The following is a 17,702-nucleotide window of genomic DNA, read 5'->3' on the forward strand; positions in this document are numbered from 1 at the left end:
AGGTTGTCATTCCCAAATGTGTAAGGGTGAGAAAGGAAATTTATACAACCTGGTGAAACTCTTTCAGGAGCACGTGACTAAATGGAATATTACCCTGAAGTTAAATATATAAATATGCCCTTAAGATTCAGGACAAGACTACAATAAACTTCTAAGTTAAAGAATAACATTGAAGAAGAGCCAACATACAATAGCAACATAAAAGATACAATATCTGGAAACAATCTTGACAAGAACAATTCAAGAGTATGAAGAAATGTGAAGAAAGCTTTGAAATGCTGCTGACAAACGTTAACAGATGGGTTAAAACTTAAATAAGAAAACTAAAGTAAATGTACGGAAAGAGTGAACATTGTAAGGTGGCATATCTTTCTTTTTTTGAATTTTATTTATTTTTTATACAGCAGGTTCTTATTAGTTATCTATTTTATACATATTAGTGTATACATGTCAATCCCAATCACCCAATGCATACCACCACCACCACCACCACCCCACCTGCCACTTTCCCTCTTGGTGTCCATACGTTTGTTCTCTACATCTATGTCTCTATTTCTGCCATGCAAACCGGTTCATCTGTGCCATTTTTTAAGATTCCACACATATGCGTAAATGTACGATATTTGTTTTTCTCTTTCTGACTTCCTTCACTCTGTATGACACTCTCTAGATCCATCCATGTATCTATAAATGACCAAATTTCGTCCCTTTTTATGACTAATATTCCATTGTATATATGTACCACAACTTCTTTATCCATTCGTCTATCAGTGGGCATTTAGGTTGCTTCTATGACCTGGCTATTGTAAATAGTGCTGCAATTAACACTGGGGTGCATGTGTATTTCTGAATTATTGCTTTCTCTGGGTATATGCCCAGTAGTGGGGTTGCTGGGTCATATGGTAGTTCTATTTTTAGATTTTTAAGGAATCTCCATACTGTTCTCCATAGTGGCTTATCAATTTACATTCCCACCAACAGTGCAAGAGGGTGCCGTTTTCTCCACACCCTCTCCAGCATTTCTTGTTTGTAGATTTTCTGACGATGCCCTTCCTAACTGGTGTGAGGTGATACCTCACTGTAGTTTTGATTTGCATTTCTCTAATAATTAGTGATGTTGAGCAACTTGTCATGTGCTTCTTGGCCACTGTATGTCTTCTTTGAAGAAATGTCTATTTAGGTCTACTGCTCATTTTTGATTGGGTTTTTTGTTTTTTTAATATTGAGCTGCATAAGCTGTTTATATATTTTAGAGATTAATCATTTGTCCATTGATTTGTTTGCAAATATTTTCTCCCATTCTGAGGGTTGTCTTTTCATCTTGTTTGTACAGTTTCCTTTGCTTTGCAAAAGCTTTTAAGTTTTATTAAAACTTAAACATAAAAATAAACATGTGTTTATTTTATTTTGTTTTTATTTCCATTACTCTAGGAAGTGGATCAAAAAAAGATCTTGCTGTGATTTATGTCAAAGAGTGTTCTTCCTATGTTTTCCTCTAAGAGTTTTATAGTGTCCAGTCTTACATTTAAATCTCTAATCCATTCTAAGTTTATTTTTGTGTATGGTGTTAGGGAGTGTTCTAATTTCATTCTTTTACATGTAGCTGTCCAGTTTTCCCATCACCACTTATTGAAGAGGCTGTCTTTTCTCCATTGTATATCCTTGCCTCCTTTGTCATAGATTAGTTGACCATAGGTGCGTGGGTTTATCTCTGGGCTTTCTATCCTGTTCCATTGATCTATATTTCTGTTTGTGTGCCAGTACCATACTGTCTTGATTAGTGTAGCTTTGTGGTATAGTCTGAAGTCAGGGAGTCTGATTCCTGCAGCTCCGTTTTTTTCCCTCAAGACTGCTTTGGCTATTTGGGGTCTTTTGTGTCTCCATACAAATTTTAAGATTTTTTTGTTCTAGTTCTGTAAAAAATGCCACTGGTAATTTGATATGGATTGCACTGAATCTGTAGATTGCTTTGGGTAGTACTGTCATTTTCACAATATTGATTCTTCCAATCCAAGAACATGGTATATCTCTCCATCTGTTTGTGTCATCTTTGATTTCTTTCATCAGTGTCTTACAGTTTTCTGCATACAGGTCTTTTGTCTCCTTAGGTAGGTTTATTCCTAGGTATTTTATTCTTTTTGTTGCAATGGTAAATGGGGTTGCTTCCTTAATTTCTCTTTCTGAACTTTTGTTGTTAGTGTATAGGAATGCAAGAGATTTCTGTGCATTAATTTTGTATCCTGAAACTTTACCAAATTCATTGATTAGCTCTAGTAGTTTTCTGGTAGCATCTTTAGGATTCTCTATGTATAGTATCATGTCATGCAAACAGTGACAGTTTTACTTCTTCTTTTCCAATTTGTATTCCTTTTATTTCTTTTTCTTCTCTGATTGCCGTGGCTAGGACTTCCAAAACTATGTTGAATAATAGTCATAAGAGTGGACATCCTTGTCTTGCTCCTGATCTTAGAGGAAATGCTTTCAGTTTTTCACCATTGAGAATGATATTTGCTGTGGGTTTGTCATATATGGCCTTTATTATGTTGAGGTAGGTTCCCTCTATGCCCACTTTCTGGAGAGTTTTTATCATAAATGGGTGTTGAATTTTGTCAAAAGCTTTTTCTGCATCTATTGAGATGATCATGTGGTTTTTATTCTTCAGTTTGTTAATATGGTTTATCCCATTGATTGATTTGTGTATATTGAAGAATCCTTGCATCCCTGGGATAAATCCTACTTGATCATGGTGTACGATCCTTTTAATGTGTTGTTGGATTCTGTTTCCTAGTATTTTGTTGAGGATTTTTGCATCTATACTCATCAGTGATATTGGTCCGTAATTTTTTTTTGTAGAATCTTTGTCTAGTTTTGGTATCAGGGTGATGAGTTAGAATGAGTTTGGGAGTGTTCCTTCCTCTGCGATTTTTTGGAAGGGTTTCAGAAGGATGGGTGTTAGCTCTTCTCTAACTGTTTGATAGAATTCACCTGTGAAGCCATCTGGTCCTAGACTTTTGTTTGTTGGAAGGTTTTTAATCACAGTTTCAATTTCATTACTTGTGATTGGTTTGTTCATATTTTCTATTCCTTCCTGGTTCAGTCTTGGAAGGTTATACCTTTCTAAGAATTTGTTCCTTTCTTTCAGGTTGTCTATTTTATTGGCATAGAGTTGCTCCTAGTAGTCTCTTATGAAGCTTTGTATTTCTGCGGTGTCCATTGTAACTTCTTTTTCATTTCTAATTTTATTGATTTGAGTCCTCTCCCTCTTTTTCTTGATGAGTCTGGCTAAAGGTCTGTCAATTTTGTATATCTTCTCAAATAACAAGCTTTTAGTTTTATTGATCTTTGCTATTGTTTTCTTATTACTTATTATTTATTATTTATTTATTATTACTTATTTCTGCTCTGATCTTTATGATTTCTTTCCTTCTACTAACTTTGGGTTTTGTTTGTTCTTCTTGCTCTAGTTCCTTTGGGTGTCAGCTTAGATTGTTTATTTGAGATTTTTCTTGTTTCTTGAGGTAGGCTTGTATTGCTATATACTTCCCTCTTAGAACTGCCTTTGCTGCATCCCATAGGTTTTTGGATCATCGTGTTTTCATTGTCATTTGTCTCTAGGTATTTTTTTATTTCCTCTTTGATTTCTTCAGTGATCTCTTGGTTATTTAGTAACGTATTGTTTAGCCTCTATGTGTTTGTGTGTTTTACGTTTTTTTCCCTGTAATTCATTTCTAATCTCATAGCATTGTGGTCGGAAAACATGCTTGATATGATTTCAGTTTTCTTAAATTTACCGAGGCTTGATTTGTGACCCAAGATGTGATCCATCCTGGAGAATGTTCTGTGTGCACTTGAGAAGAAAGTGTAATCTGCTGTTTTTGGATGGAATGTCCTATAAATATCAATTAAATCTATCTGGTCTATTGTGTCATTTAAAGCTTGTGTTTCCTTATTAATTTTCTGTCTGGATGATCTGTCCATTGGTGGAAGTGAGGTGTTAAAGTCCCCCACTATTATTGTGTTACTGTCGATTTCCTCTTTTACAGCTGTTAGCAGTTGCCTTATGTATTGAGGTGCTCCTATGTTGGGTGCATATATATTTATAATTGTTATATCTTCTTGGATTGATCCCTTGATCATTATGTAGTGTCCTTCCTTGTCTCTTGTAACATTCTTTATTTTAAGTTTATTTTATCTGATATGAGTATTGCTGCTCCAGCTTTCTTCTGATTTCCATTTGCATGGAATATTTTTTCTATCCCCTCACTTTCAGTCTGTCTGTGTCTCTAGGTCTGAAGTGGGTCTCTTGTAGATAGCATATATATGGGTCTTGTTTTTGTATCCATTCAGCAAGCCTGTGTCTTTCGCTTGGAGCATTTAATGCATTCATGTTCAAGGTAATTATCGATATGTATGTTCCTATTACCATTTTCTTAATTGTTATGAGTTTGTTTTTATAGGTCCTTTTCTTCTCTTGTGTTTCCCACTTAGAGAAGTTCCTTTAGCATTTGTTGTAGAGCTGGTTTGGTGGTGCTGAATTCTCTTAGCTTTTGCTTGTCTGTAAAGATTTTGATTTCTCCGTCGAATCTGAATGAGATCCTTGCCACGTAATCTTGGTTGTAGGTTCTTCCCTTTCATCACTTTACATATATCGTGTCACTCCCTTCTGGCTTGTAGAGTTTCTGCTGAGAAATCAGCTGTTAACCTTATGGGAGTTCCCTTGTATGTTATTTGTCATTTTCCCCCTGCTGCTTTCAATAATATTTCTTTGTCTTTTATTTTTGCCAATTTGATTACTGTGTGTCTCGGCATGTTTCTCCTTGGGTTTATCCTGCCTGGGACTCTCTGTGCTTCCTGGACTTGAGTGGCTATTTCCTTTCTCACGTTAGGGAAGTTTTCGACTGTAATCTCTTCAAATATTTTCTCGGGTCCTTTCTCTCTCTCTTCTCCTTCTGAGACCCCTATAATGCAAAAGTTGTTGTGTTTAATGCTGTCCCAGAGGTCTCTTAGGCTGTCTTCATTTCTTTTCATTCTTTTTTCTTTATTCTGTTCCATGGCAGTGCATTCCACCATTCTGTCTTCCAGGTCACTTATCCGTTCTTCTGCCTCAGTTACTCTGCTATTGATTCCTTCTAGTGTATTTTTCATTTCAGTTATTGTATTGTTCATCTCTGTTTGTTTGTTCTTTAATTCTTCTAGGTGTTTGTTCTTTAATTCTTCTAGGTCTTTGTTGAATATTTCTTGCATCTTCTCGATCTTTGCCTCCATTCTTTTTCCGAGGTCCTGGATCATCTTCACCATCATTATTGTGAATTCTTTTTCTGGAAGGCTGCCTATCTCCACTTCATTTAGTTATTTTTCTGGGGTTTTATCTTGTTCCTTCATCTGGTATGAAGTCCTCTGCCTTTTCATTTTGTCTATCTTTCTGTGAATATGGTCTTTCCTTCCACAGGCTGCAGAATTATAGTTCTTCTTGCTTCTGCTATCTGCCCTCTTGTGGATGAGGCTACCTAAGATGCTTGTGGCATATCTTTCTAAGTTAAACTAAAGCATCAATACAATCATGATAAAAATACAAAATTCATTTTTAATTTAAATTAGACAAGCTTATTTTAAAATTCATTGAAAAATAAACAATAGCCAGAAAACAAAATTTCAAAAATAAGAGTGAAGGGGTCTTCTGCCAGACATTAAAATACCTTATAAAACAGCTGCAATTGGGGAGATCAGGTGGCAGAGTAGGATGATGTGGAGCTCACCTCCCCCAACAAACACATCAAAATACATCTACATGTGGAGCAACTCTCACTGCAAACAACCTGGAGGCTGGCAGAAAGGTTCTTCTACAACCAAGGCTGTAAGAAAATCCTCACAGAGTTGGTGGGAAGGGAGGAGAAGCAATCAGCTCAGGACCCACACCCCTAGCAAGGGACACAGAAAAAAGGGGGATATCTCAGGCTCGGGGACCCTCCCTGGGGAGTGAGGGGTTTGAGCCACATATTGGGCACCCCAACCCTAGGGCTCAACACCAGGAAGATAAGTCCTGAATTGTGTCCCCCTCAAAATTCATATGTTGTAGTCCTGGCCACTTGTACCTCATAATGTGACCTTATTTGGGAATAGGGTCATTACTGATGTAGTTAGCTAAGACAAGGTCATATTGGAGTAGGGTGGTTCCTTAATTCAATATGACTAGTGTCCTTATAATAAGGGAAAATTTGGGCACATAAAAGACACAGGGAGAACACCATGTGAAGATAATGGCAGAGATCAGGGTGATGCTTTTACAACCCAAGGAACGCCAAAGATTGCCAGCAGACTACCAGAATCTTGGGGAGAGGCATGAAACAAATTCTTTCTCACAGGTTGTTGCAGAAGGAATCACCTCCACTGACATCTTGATACCAGACTTATAGCCTCCAGAACTGTGAGACAATAAATTTCTGTTATTTAAGCCATCTAGTTTGCGGTACCTCGTTAAGCAGCCCTAGAAAACGAATACAGACCCCTAACCCATACTATATATGAAAATTAACTAAAAATGAATTATACATCTAAATGCAAGAGCTAAAGCTATAAAACTCTTAGAACAAAATATAGGCATAAATCTTGTGACATTGGATTAGGCAATCGTTTCTTAGATAGGACACCAAGGCACAAGCAACAGCAATAAAATGATAAACATATATTTCTAAGAGATATTGCCCTAGTCCAACCCAACATTCTCTCTCCCCTGAATGGCTTCAGTAGCCTCCATCCTTGCCTCACTACAGTATATCCTCACACAGCAGCCTAAGTCAGATCATGTTGCTTTTGCACTTAAAATTTTCCAATGGCACCTGTCTCACTCAGAATTAAAGCCAACATCCTTTCAGACTTCCCGGGCAATCCAATGGTTAGGGCTCCGAGCTGCCACTGCAGGGGGCGCAGGTTGAATCCCTGGTCAGAGAGCTAAGATCCCACATGCCACACGGCATGGCCAAAACAACAACAACAAAAACCCAATATCCTTTCATAGCCTCTAAAGCCATATGATCTGCTCCCAGTCATCTCCTACCACCCCCCTCACTCAATTTATTCCAGCCACAGCAACCTTCTTGGCTGGAACAAGCTGAGCTCATTCTGACTTAAGATTTTATCATTTGGTGTTCCCTCTGCCTAGAATCTCCTCCAAGATTTCCCCAGGACTCATTCCTTCACCTCCTCCCTGTCTCCATCCTCCAGTGACATCCTTGTCATTTTTCCAATGCCAGTGACCATCCTATCACAACCACTACTCCCTCTGTCACTATTCCCCTGCTAGATTTTTCTCTTACACACTTACCTCCAGGAGAGCAGGGACTTTGTTTCAATTTATTGTATCCTCAACATTCATAGTGACTGGCACATAGTAAGAGCTAAATAAATTGTTGTCATTATTATTGTTGATAATAATTAAAAGTTGGAGAGGCAGTGACAATGCCATTCCCATTTGAAAGCTGAAGTGCCTCACAAGGGTCCACACCTTAGGACCTAACACACAGAAATGAACCAATATTTTTTTTTTAAAAATCCTTCTAAGGGCATTTGGCATATGGGCAAGTAGTGATTTGGAATATTACTGATCACATTATTACATGTATTCATTACATACTCAACTGTTCTGTAAATTCCTTGTTGGTAGGACTCAGCCTGGTTCTCTTTAAATCCCCAATAGCGGTATTGCTCAAACTGCCCTATTCATAGAAATTGCCTGAGGATCCTGTGAACATGCAGATTGATTAGGAGGTGAGAGATGGGGCCTGAGACTTCATTTCTAACAAGCTCCCAGATGATGGAGATACTGCTGGTCCAGAACCACACTTTGAGAACCAAGGTCTTCAGCACCTGGCACAGGGCTTTCCACAGGGTGGCTTAGTCAGCGTTGAGTGATGCATGGATGGATGGATGGATGCACTGACTGATACTGGTTGGTACTAGGTAGGTGGCAGGGTGGAGGAAGGGTTCAGAAGGAAAGTTTAAATCCAGTAATAAAGAAAGTAGCAGCTAGAATCTCTCTCTCCTTCCCTTTCCCCTCAGTCTTAGCAGAGATTAATTTGGACCCACCCAACATTATCCCTTCTCTGAGTTTTCCATCTTTCACTAAAATACAGAGGGGTGGTACACAGTCCTCCTAGACAAACCCTTCATGTATTGGTGGTACAGCATACCCTGACAGGGTAACCAACTCAACTCAGTTTGCCTGGGACTTTCCAAGTTTTAGCACTTAAGAGTTCCACGTCCCAATTATAACACTGAAAGTCTTGCGTCCTGGGAAACCCCTCAGTCCCAGGAAACTGGGACAGTTGACCAGTCTGCCTGTGTGAGTCACTCTGTGTAGAGGACAAAGCTGATTGAGTCACCTGTCTGCCCTGGAGGTATCTGCAGTCCAGTGGCAGAGTCGAGTGGGGAAGGATGGTGTGGCCTGAACTGCAAAGGTAACTTTATAGGAAGATCAAAGACACTTATACATCTGGTGGGAAGACTCAAACCAATAATTATTGGGTTAATATAGAGTGTGATCTTTCACTCTGAGCACCACAGACCATCTGGCTCCCTCCTTAAATCACTGAGAAATAAGGGCAAGCTTGTTCGGTTTTATGTGTAGAGAAGAAAAAAGCAGGCCTCTTGATTTTCTCTATAAAGCCAAGTAAATTCAGAAATCAACTGTTCCTTTGAACAATGAATTTGTAGCCAGGAAACACTACTTTAATAAGTGTTCTAAGCCACGAATCTTTGGCCAACAGAATAAACAATGACAAAAGTCCAAGGCATTAAGGAAAAATTTTTATGCTCTAAAAATCATATATTAACATATAAAGCATGAGTGTTCCTGAGATTCTTGCAGTCTGGCTGGGTTGTTTTAAACAAGTTGTGTCCCTCAGAAAGCATGGGGAGATCCTTGGTTGCCATGGCACTAAGACCCAATGCACGGGGCTGATGCTGGCAAGCCCCGCTGACCTCTCCATACCCCACTACTCAAATGGTAGTTGGCTTTGCCTGCTAGCCAAGTATCTTGAGTGTACGTCATTTTACAAACATTTGTGAAACACCCACTAAGTTCCTAGTGGGCCAGGCCTGTACTTCACATTTGCAAATGTTTTTAATTTTCAAGGGACTTTCCCACCTGTTGGCTCATTTTAATCTCACTCAAAACTAAGAGTTCTAAGCATTGTTCAGCCCATTGCATGGGTAAGACAGCATGGTGAGGTAGAAGCAGCAGGAGCCTTGGCGTCCCGCAATCCTGGTTTGCATCCTAGCTCTACCTCTTTCCATCGGGAAGCCTTGGGCAAGTCACTCTTCTCTTAGAAATACTATTATCTCATCTGAAAAAATGTGGATAATAATTCCACCTTTCCAGCGGCTGTAAGTATTTAGGGTGTGCGACTACCTAGAAGAGGTACTCAGTAAACGATCCTGTGCCCATCCTCATCACTGTTAGGAAACTAAGTCCCACAGAAGTATCTGAAACTTCTAAGGTCACACTTCTGACTTTGGCACGCTGAAAACCCAGGCACATGTCCTAACTCCCCCTCCTAGTGTCATTTCCACTTGATCAGATTGTCCCAATGACTCAGTGATTGACCCAGTGATGCCTGACACCATCAGCCAAACTATGATCCTTTATGTGGCAAGTGAGTTCATTTAAGGGCTCAAATGTCTATTACTCATTGGAAGAAATGCTGATGGCAGAAAACAGAAAGCTGTGAATCACAGTGGCTACAGAATTTATTACACGGCAGGACTAGATGCCTGCAGACTGGCAAGAATGCTAGCTTCAGAGGTTCAGATGCAATGCAGGTGCCCCCGGATTACCAATGTCTGCAGCTCTGGAAGGCTCCACAGAATCCAGTCTGGGCTCCACGTTTAGGAAGAGGCCTCCTCCACTGGCATTGACGGCAAGACCAGAGGGTCTCACCAACATTGAAATCTGATGCACTCCAACGGGCAGCAGGCCTGTCTGACACACCACATTCGTTTGGTTTGAGAAGATAACTTTGCAACTTGTTTTGTTCACTGTAACCTGCAAGGCCTCGGAGTCACCAGAGAAACTATTTCCAGTAATATAGACCAGTAGGTCAATGTCATCTTAAAAGAAGAAAGAAATTAAAAGAAAGAAAACATTTCTCAGTGATATCACTCCATTTACAAGAACTCTGTCAAATATTCATTCCCTCTCACCTTCCTCTCCCAAAATTCAAGGAATTAAATGCTGATTCATGTATTGGAATCTATATTGATTTTAATAGTGTAGAGCCCTCATCTTAAATTTTCTCAAACTAGTGATGAGAAATCACTAGTCAACAAAAAATGGGGAAAAAAATAAAAATAAACAATATTTCAAAACAAGGGACAAAGAGAATACAACATTTTAAGTCATCAAAAATCCACCATTTCGGGACTTCCCTGGCAGTCCAGTGGTTAAGGCTCTGCACTTCCACTGCAGGAGGTACGGGTTCGAACCCTGGTCAGGGAACTAAGATCCCACATGCTGCATGATGCAGCCAAGAAATTAAAAAAAAAAAAATCCACCATTTCAAATCATAACCATTTCATTTAGATTGGCTAAAAAATTCACCTTCTGCTGCATCACTCATCATCCACCCCATGAACGGACACACCTTCTACCCACACATCACCAGGTACATGGCCTCCAACAAGTCACTCTCAGTCTAAAGTTCATGCACAGAAACAGACCCACAGACATAGAAGACAAACTTATGGTTATCAAAGGGGAAAGAGGTGGGGGAGGGATAAATTAGGAGGTTGGGATTAACATACACACACTACTATATATAAAACAGATAACCAGCAAAGACCGAACATATAACACAGGGAGCTATACTCAATATTTGTAATAACCTATAAGGGAAAAGAATCTGAAAAAGCATATATATATATATATATATATATATATATATATATATATATATATATATATATATATGTATGTATGTATATATGTGCATATATATGTATATATGTGTGTATATATATATATATATATGTAACTGAATCACTGTACTGAAACTAACATGACATTGTAAATCAATTATACTTCAATAAAAAAATAAAGTTCACGCCCATCTCAATGCCAAGTGCACATCATACCGAGGGCATACCACACAGAGTGGACACTGGGAGTTGACCCTTCAAGGTACTGGAAGGAACAGGAACCTGAACAATGAGCTGGTATGTCGTTCACTTGCACAACCACCTGGAAAAGACAAAAGCATTAAAAGCAAACGTACATGTTTCATATGCTCAAGGGTATTAATAAAGTACTTGCGAAGTTTGCCCAAATTAAAATGTGTTAATGATTCACTTATTCTCTTTTTCTCCTTCTATTTTCCAGTAATAGACCCTAAATTGTAAAGCATGACTCCAAACATGTTAGGCTTTTTTAAAACGATGGTAAATAAGCAGAAACCTAACATTTTTGCAATTAAATATGTTCAATCTGGAGTAAATTCCCTCTCTGTCACAAAGCAGTAAATTCAAACTAAGTGAGAACTTTTTATCACTTTATATTTTCAACTGAGTACCTACTTCCTGTGAAAAGCCCTGTCTTTGCTGGTAAATGCCAGTGAAGTAGGCAACTCTGTTCTACCATTGCTACATGGATGTATAACTGAAGATCAGAGCGTATTTGGACATTTGGCTTGGGGTCTTTTTCATCCTAGAATGGGAGGTCCCCAAGAATAAATTATATGTCTTTTCCTCTCACTGGGGCTAAGGTTAATCTAATAGAACTCTACAATACTCGGAGATAAGAAAGGTGAAAAAGATTGAACTCTGATTCTCTACATATAAAATAAGGATTAAAAGCACACACACTATATTCATGATAGTGTTTGCTTATAAGGGAAGGGGTACTGGGATAGCATGAAGGCACAGGTGATAAGAAACTCTTCATCTGTAATGTTTCACGTTATTCATAAAGACCAAAAAAATAAAATAAATACAGCAAATGTTGGCAATTGTTAATCCTCGTTTGGGTACCCAGGTGTTGGTTATATTATTCTTTATAGTTTTTGCATTTCAAAATTGTCTCTAATTAAAAGCAGATGACTTATAACAAGAGTATGGGCAGATGGGAAATAGTAAAGGACATTTTAAAGAGAAAAGGGGTTGACTTAGCTCATTTACTTTCCAAGGCCACTGTGTGGAGGTATAAATCATATGTAGCTAGAGAGGTTCTCTATTTTTGGTACCATAGTAGCATCAATAATTATAATAACAGGATGTTGTATTTACAAAGCACTTATATTTTCAGCGTACTCTCCATACCCTGTGGAGGTAGAAAAGCACAGCCACAACTGTCTCTGTTTTGCGAATTAGAAAGCTGACCCTTAGGATTGGTCCACATTACAAATCAGGAGGGGCTGCAGTAGACCTGAAACTAGTACTTCACTTTGGGTGGCCCATCCGCTCTCACCTGAGTGTACTGGTTGGCAGTGACCAACATGTCTCCAAATATGGGTCCAAGGAAGACTCCACCATCATATACCACACGAGTGGTTACAGCAGGGTTCACTCCTGTTAGGTTTTCATCAGATACCTAAGATGGTTACAGTTCTGGTGAATTCTGCCATGGAATGAAGTCTAATCTTGCTTAAAACAAATAACAAAGGGTGTTTTCACATTCTGTTTAAGATAATCAGATAGCTAGAAAGTGAAAATGGAGAGACGGGGCTTGAAATCTAGTAACCTAATAGTAAGTAATGGCTAATGAAAGCCCCAGTAGACTAGAAGAATATTTATATGCAAGTAGAGTTACCCAAAAAAATGCACACTATACTGATCTTCTATGTCTTGAGATATTTTGTTTCCATGTGCTTTTCTATTTTACAAGTTTTCAATCCAAAATCTTAAAATAAAATGTCAGGAAACAAGTGCCATGAGATGACTCCTATCCTTCCTCCATCTCCACCCAAGAATTTTGTTTGAAAACCAGATGACCCACAATACCAAATAACAAGAATAAAATTTCATCTCGGGTTTCACTTCATAAAACCAAATGCTAGATGATCGTTAGATTATTTTTTAAAACCCTAAATATGCAAGAGCATCTGGTTTTGTCATTATCCAAAGACAGCAAATCCTTTCCTAAACTTCCTTCTGCTGTGCCATCTGCCTCCATGATAATCTAAGTCAATCACATCTGCTTAAATTATCCAATAACAGATGTAGAATTATTGTATGGTGGACACTGACCAACAACTTCTCTACCTACATCAAGTTAGAAAAGGTGATGTTGGGTTTAAACTGCTTTATCAGGAATATGAGATATAAAATACATCTTGAAAACTTTCAGAAAGATCATTGAACCCCTTTATTTGAATATTCCAACAAAATTCACAAATCATGACAGTTTTCATTCATATAATTCTGATTTTTTTTCACAAAATTGCTCCAGAGCACCAAATCCACAAAACCAAAAGGGATACCATACATACCCTTATAAAGCTGGGCAAGTCCCCAACCTGGTTGGACCAGGAGAGAGTCCACACATGTTCATAGCAAGACTTTAGATCCTCCATCACAGTGAAGTCACTGACATTAAGGTACCTAGATGTGAAGTCATCAGCGTTGGTTTGTAAGAGCTTTTGGAGGTGACTAGCTGAGATGTGCACAGGGACAGCTGTGGGAGAAGGTCATGATATAAAAAGTACAGGACACTAATTAGTCCACCTTGCAGCATCTCATCATCAAGACAGCAGAGAATACACATCAGAATGCCTACTACACATGCAGAGACCATCAAGTTCAAGAAGATCCTCAGTCCAGTTAAGCCATTTTTAGGGCAAATATAAGTAGGTGCTCACTTTTTATATCACGGTCCCTTTAATCAGCATCACATCTCTCAAGGAGAGAATACAATCGCATCAGACAAACCTATCTCAACTGTCAACTCAAAATGTAAATTCCAGACACCCTGGTTATCCCTGAAAGTCTAATTAAATATTGGGTTTTCCCCGGAAGAATTTAGCTGGCCCTGTGAACAGGGAAAAGTTGGCTGGCCACCTTTCATAAGGAGTCGGGAAGGCACAAAGCAGCTGACACCCATAAAAACTTAGCCAACCAAGCTGAGGAATGTTGACATTGAACTTCGGTTTCTCCATTACAATTTCCTTTAAGCCCAACCACCTGCTTCCCCATCTCACATCCCCGTAGAAAAATAACAGCACTTTGGGCTTAAGCCTTGCTGTGTTTTAACATTGTTTCATGCTTTACCAAAAGTTTCCATTTCCTTAGGTACTCCCAACATCTCTGTGAGGCGGGTCATCTAGATATCCTAACACCTCCTTGAGAGATGAAGAAAATGAAATCCAGTGTGATTCAGAAGCTTGTCAACCAAGTGAGAGGGGTTTAGATTAAAACCCAGGTTGCCTTCTACCTACTCAAGAGCTTTCCTTTTGAATCCCACACTGCCCTGGAGTGTTAGTGAAATACCACTGTATTTCCAAAATGCAAACAAAATTCTCATCTTTTTAAAAAAGATTTTATATGTCATTTGAGGGCCATTTCAAATGGCCAGGTGAAGGCTGGCTTTCCCCCCAGTTGTTCTACAGGCAGTGATGTGAGGAGTATCAGCAACAGGATATGACAGCAGGAAAAGTCTCTCTATAGACAGGTTCCAGCTTTCTCATTTGTGAGAAGGAAAACAGCAAAGTAATGGGCTTCATAGAGGTAGGGTTCTGATGCACTTATTCACCCACTTATCAGACTCCAATAGCCCAGGGGCCATCAACTTTTCCTAACTTGCCCTACTAGAGTAAAAACTCCACTCCATTCCTCCAGCCAAGAAGATTCTTTGCAAGTCCAGCATCTTTCTGCTTGAGAGGGCAGAAGACTCCTGGACCATGTGCCAATTTATATACGGCCATTCTTGAGTTCTCCTGAGCCTCCTTTCTGATTCCCCTATGTTTTTACCAAATAAATAACATATTATAATCACGTCTAATCCTGTCCTTTGTGAGATGTGTATGTACTTGAACACTTAGAAACTGTTCTACCCTCATCGCAGCTGAAAGCTCTTTCTACATGTGTTATGATTCCTAAAATCCTCAATATCATGTGGTGTCACTGTGGAGTTTAATTTGGAAGGGCCGTGGCTACCGTGGATTTTGGCCTAGGAAACTCTAGAGAGAAGAGGACCGAACTGAGAAGTAAAGACTCAAGTTCATACCTGGACCCTGCCATCAACTATTTTTATGAGCTTTGGGCAAGCCTGAGTATAGTGGGCTGAATGGTGGCCCTCAAAAAGATATGTCAGTGCCCTGATCCCAGGAAACTATGAACATTACTTTATAAAGCAAAAGATGTGGTTAAGGATCTTGAGAAGAGGAGTTCATCCTGGATTATCCAGGTGGGCCCTAAACTCACTCATACACAGAAGAGGAAGAGACAGTGTGACCAGGGAGGCAGGGGTTGGAGTGATACGCCTGCAGCCAAGGGATGCTGGCAGCCACCAGATCCTGCAAGACGTAGGAAACAGATCCTCCCCTAGAGCCTGAGGAGGGAGAGTGGCCCTGACAACAACTTGACTGTGGACTCTGACCTCCAGAACTGGAAGAGAATAAATTTCTGTCGTTTTAAGCCACCAAGGTTGTATAATTTGCTATGACAGCCCCAGGAAGCTAATCCACTCAGTTTCCACATCTACAAAACTAAAAGATTGGGATCATATTAACAATGATATGCTGTTGTTATTGTCCAGATCTTCAACTTTAAGAAGGTCATTCTCAGACATTGGAAAACAAAATAACTTTAAGACTGTAACCCTGCCTGGCAGGATGTTGTAAAATGAGAAACACTGCATTCCCAATGGCCCCTTTACCAGGAATCACTGTGTTAGAAAGCTGGATGCGAAAGTGTCCTCCTAAAGGTGGACTTGTCCTCTGTAGTCTCTGTGTGGTCACCTGGACCAACCCGGATCCTTCTTCTGCTCCTCCAGTGGGCACAGAGCTGTGACATATCAGAAGCAAAGCATTAACCACGGGGACCCTCCAGCAGCTGCTCCAGTAAGAACATAGCTCCATCTCAAAGACCAGCGGTCTCCCATGTTTCCAGACCATGAGCTCAAGCTCCCAAATACTGTGCACCCCTCTCCCATCACAGCAGAGAAAATGTAAGGTAAATATGAGGGTTCTTTAGGGCGTTCCACAGTTCCCCTCTACTGGTCCTGGAAGCAGAGGGATGCAGAGCAAAGAGTGATGACTCTGGTCTCCACAGCTCTGGTCCTGACGCAGAGTGGAAGGAGAACCCAGTGTTCTCTAACCGCATTTGCACGGTCAGATGAAAACTTGGGCCCTAGTCCACAGAGCCTCTGCACTCAGTATCCCCAGCAGAAACAGGCCACTCCATCTAGTGGAGTCCTTATCCAGCACCTGTATGCAAACACACTGCCTGACTAATCCTGCTTTTAATATAATAAATAGGTCAAATAAATCATGACACACCATGAGATGGAATACTATTCAGCCATTAAAAACCATATCTAGAAGCAGGCTTAATGAAATGGGGAAATATTCCATTTATACCAGTAGGTGAAAAGGGCATGTTACAAATATAGTGTCTTATGTGTGGTCCCAATCTGAGATTTAAAAAGTAAACATATACATGTATATATGCATACAAAAACTGCTTGGGGAAAAGGCTGTTAGAATATGGATCCAATGCATTAACAGAAGTTATCTCTGAGCAGAGGGATTCTGAGTGCTTTGTAACTTTTTCTAAGTGTTTTTCTGTATTTTCCTAATTTTCAACAACAAACATGTGTGATTTCAATCAATAATATTACTTAAGTGCTACATATTGATGTGCATACTTAAACCATACAGAAGTAGACTGATACTATCTGTTTGGGGGGCCACTCTGAAGGTTGTCCTGACTTGCTCAGGCTAGAGGCTTCCAGAAGGAACTAAGGGACTTGAGGAAAACTCAGAAAGGGAGGTTGTGGGAATTCCCTGGTGGTCCAGTGGTTAGGGCTCTGCGCTTCCACAGTAGTGGGCACGGGTTTGATCCCTGGTCAGGGAACTAAGATCCCGAATGCCACGTGGCCAAAAAAAAAAAGGAAAAAAAAGGAGGTTGTGAGGACCCCTCTAAGTGTGGACCTAAATTACACTCCATCATTTCAGAGTTAATAACTACATAATTCAGTAGGTCTGGAGCACAGGACCACGGGCTGGCTAATCTGACAGCTCCCTCTCCACCACTGAAGCTCTTTCCTTCCTTCATTCTATTGATGATTTCTGTGTCTGTCCTGCCCAGAGGCCCATGAAACACTAAGTCAAGGAAAATGGAGCACAGATTCAAGGTTTCTTTGCCTACTTTTCACACACTGTCCAAAGCATAGTATAAGTAGGAAGAACTCATTTTGAAACATGTTAGAAAGAGATGGGAAGAAAAAAGAAATTTTAAAGACAAGGCATCTCAATTCTTCCCATCCTACTTGGATTTTAGTGAAAAATTAAAAGAACAAATTACAGCATACATGTGTTCCAAGAGCTTGGGGGAGACTGATTCTTAGTTACTGCTTTGTAAACTGTGGCCAGAGAGGTTTGATTATTGAAGAACCAATGCTTATGGGGCTCTAGTGCCATCTGGTGGTGAGCTCTTAGAACTGGCTGGTTTTGTTCCTTTGACTATTTCCTTTGGCCTCAAATGATTCCAATAAGATT

The 17,702-nt window shown here is 39.7% G+C and overlaps 1 protein-coding gene across 1 annotated transcript in view; it reads right to left on the reverse strand.

Annotated features, from left to right (window-relative positions):
- Window positions 1-17,702, reverse strand: part of PKHD1 (PKHD1 ciliary IPT domain containing fibrocystin/polyductin) — a gene marked incomplete at its 3' end in the record, with an annotated part of 433,165 nt that overhangs the window by 378,873 nt on the left and 36,590 nt on the right. The window contains exons 23-27 of the mRNA XM_082637162.1: window positions 15,860-15,987; window positions 13,476-13,660; window positions 12,455-12,577; window positions 11,128-11,233; window positions 9,832-10,104 (exon numbers count right to left, since the gene is read on the reverse strand). Of these exons, the coding sequence (XP_082493288.1) occupies window positions 9,832-10,104; window positions 11,128-11,233; window positions 12,455-12,577; window positions 13,476-13,660; window positions 15,860-15,987 (815 nt within the window). The remainder of the gene's footprint in view (window positions 1-9,831; window positions 10,105-11,127; window positions 11,234-12,454; window positions 12,578-13,475; window positions 13,661-15,859; window positions 15,988-17,702) is intronic.

Source organism: Mesoplodon mirus (genome assembly GCF_964341445.2).
Source record: "Mesoplodon mirus genome assembly, chromosome: 12".
Classification (NCBI taxonomy): Eukaryota; Metazoa; Chordata; class Mammalia; order Artiodactyla; family Ziphiidae; genus Mesoplodon; species Mesoplodon mirus.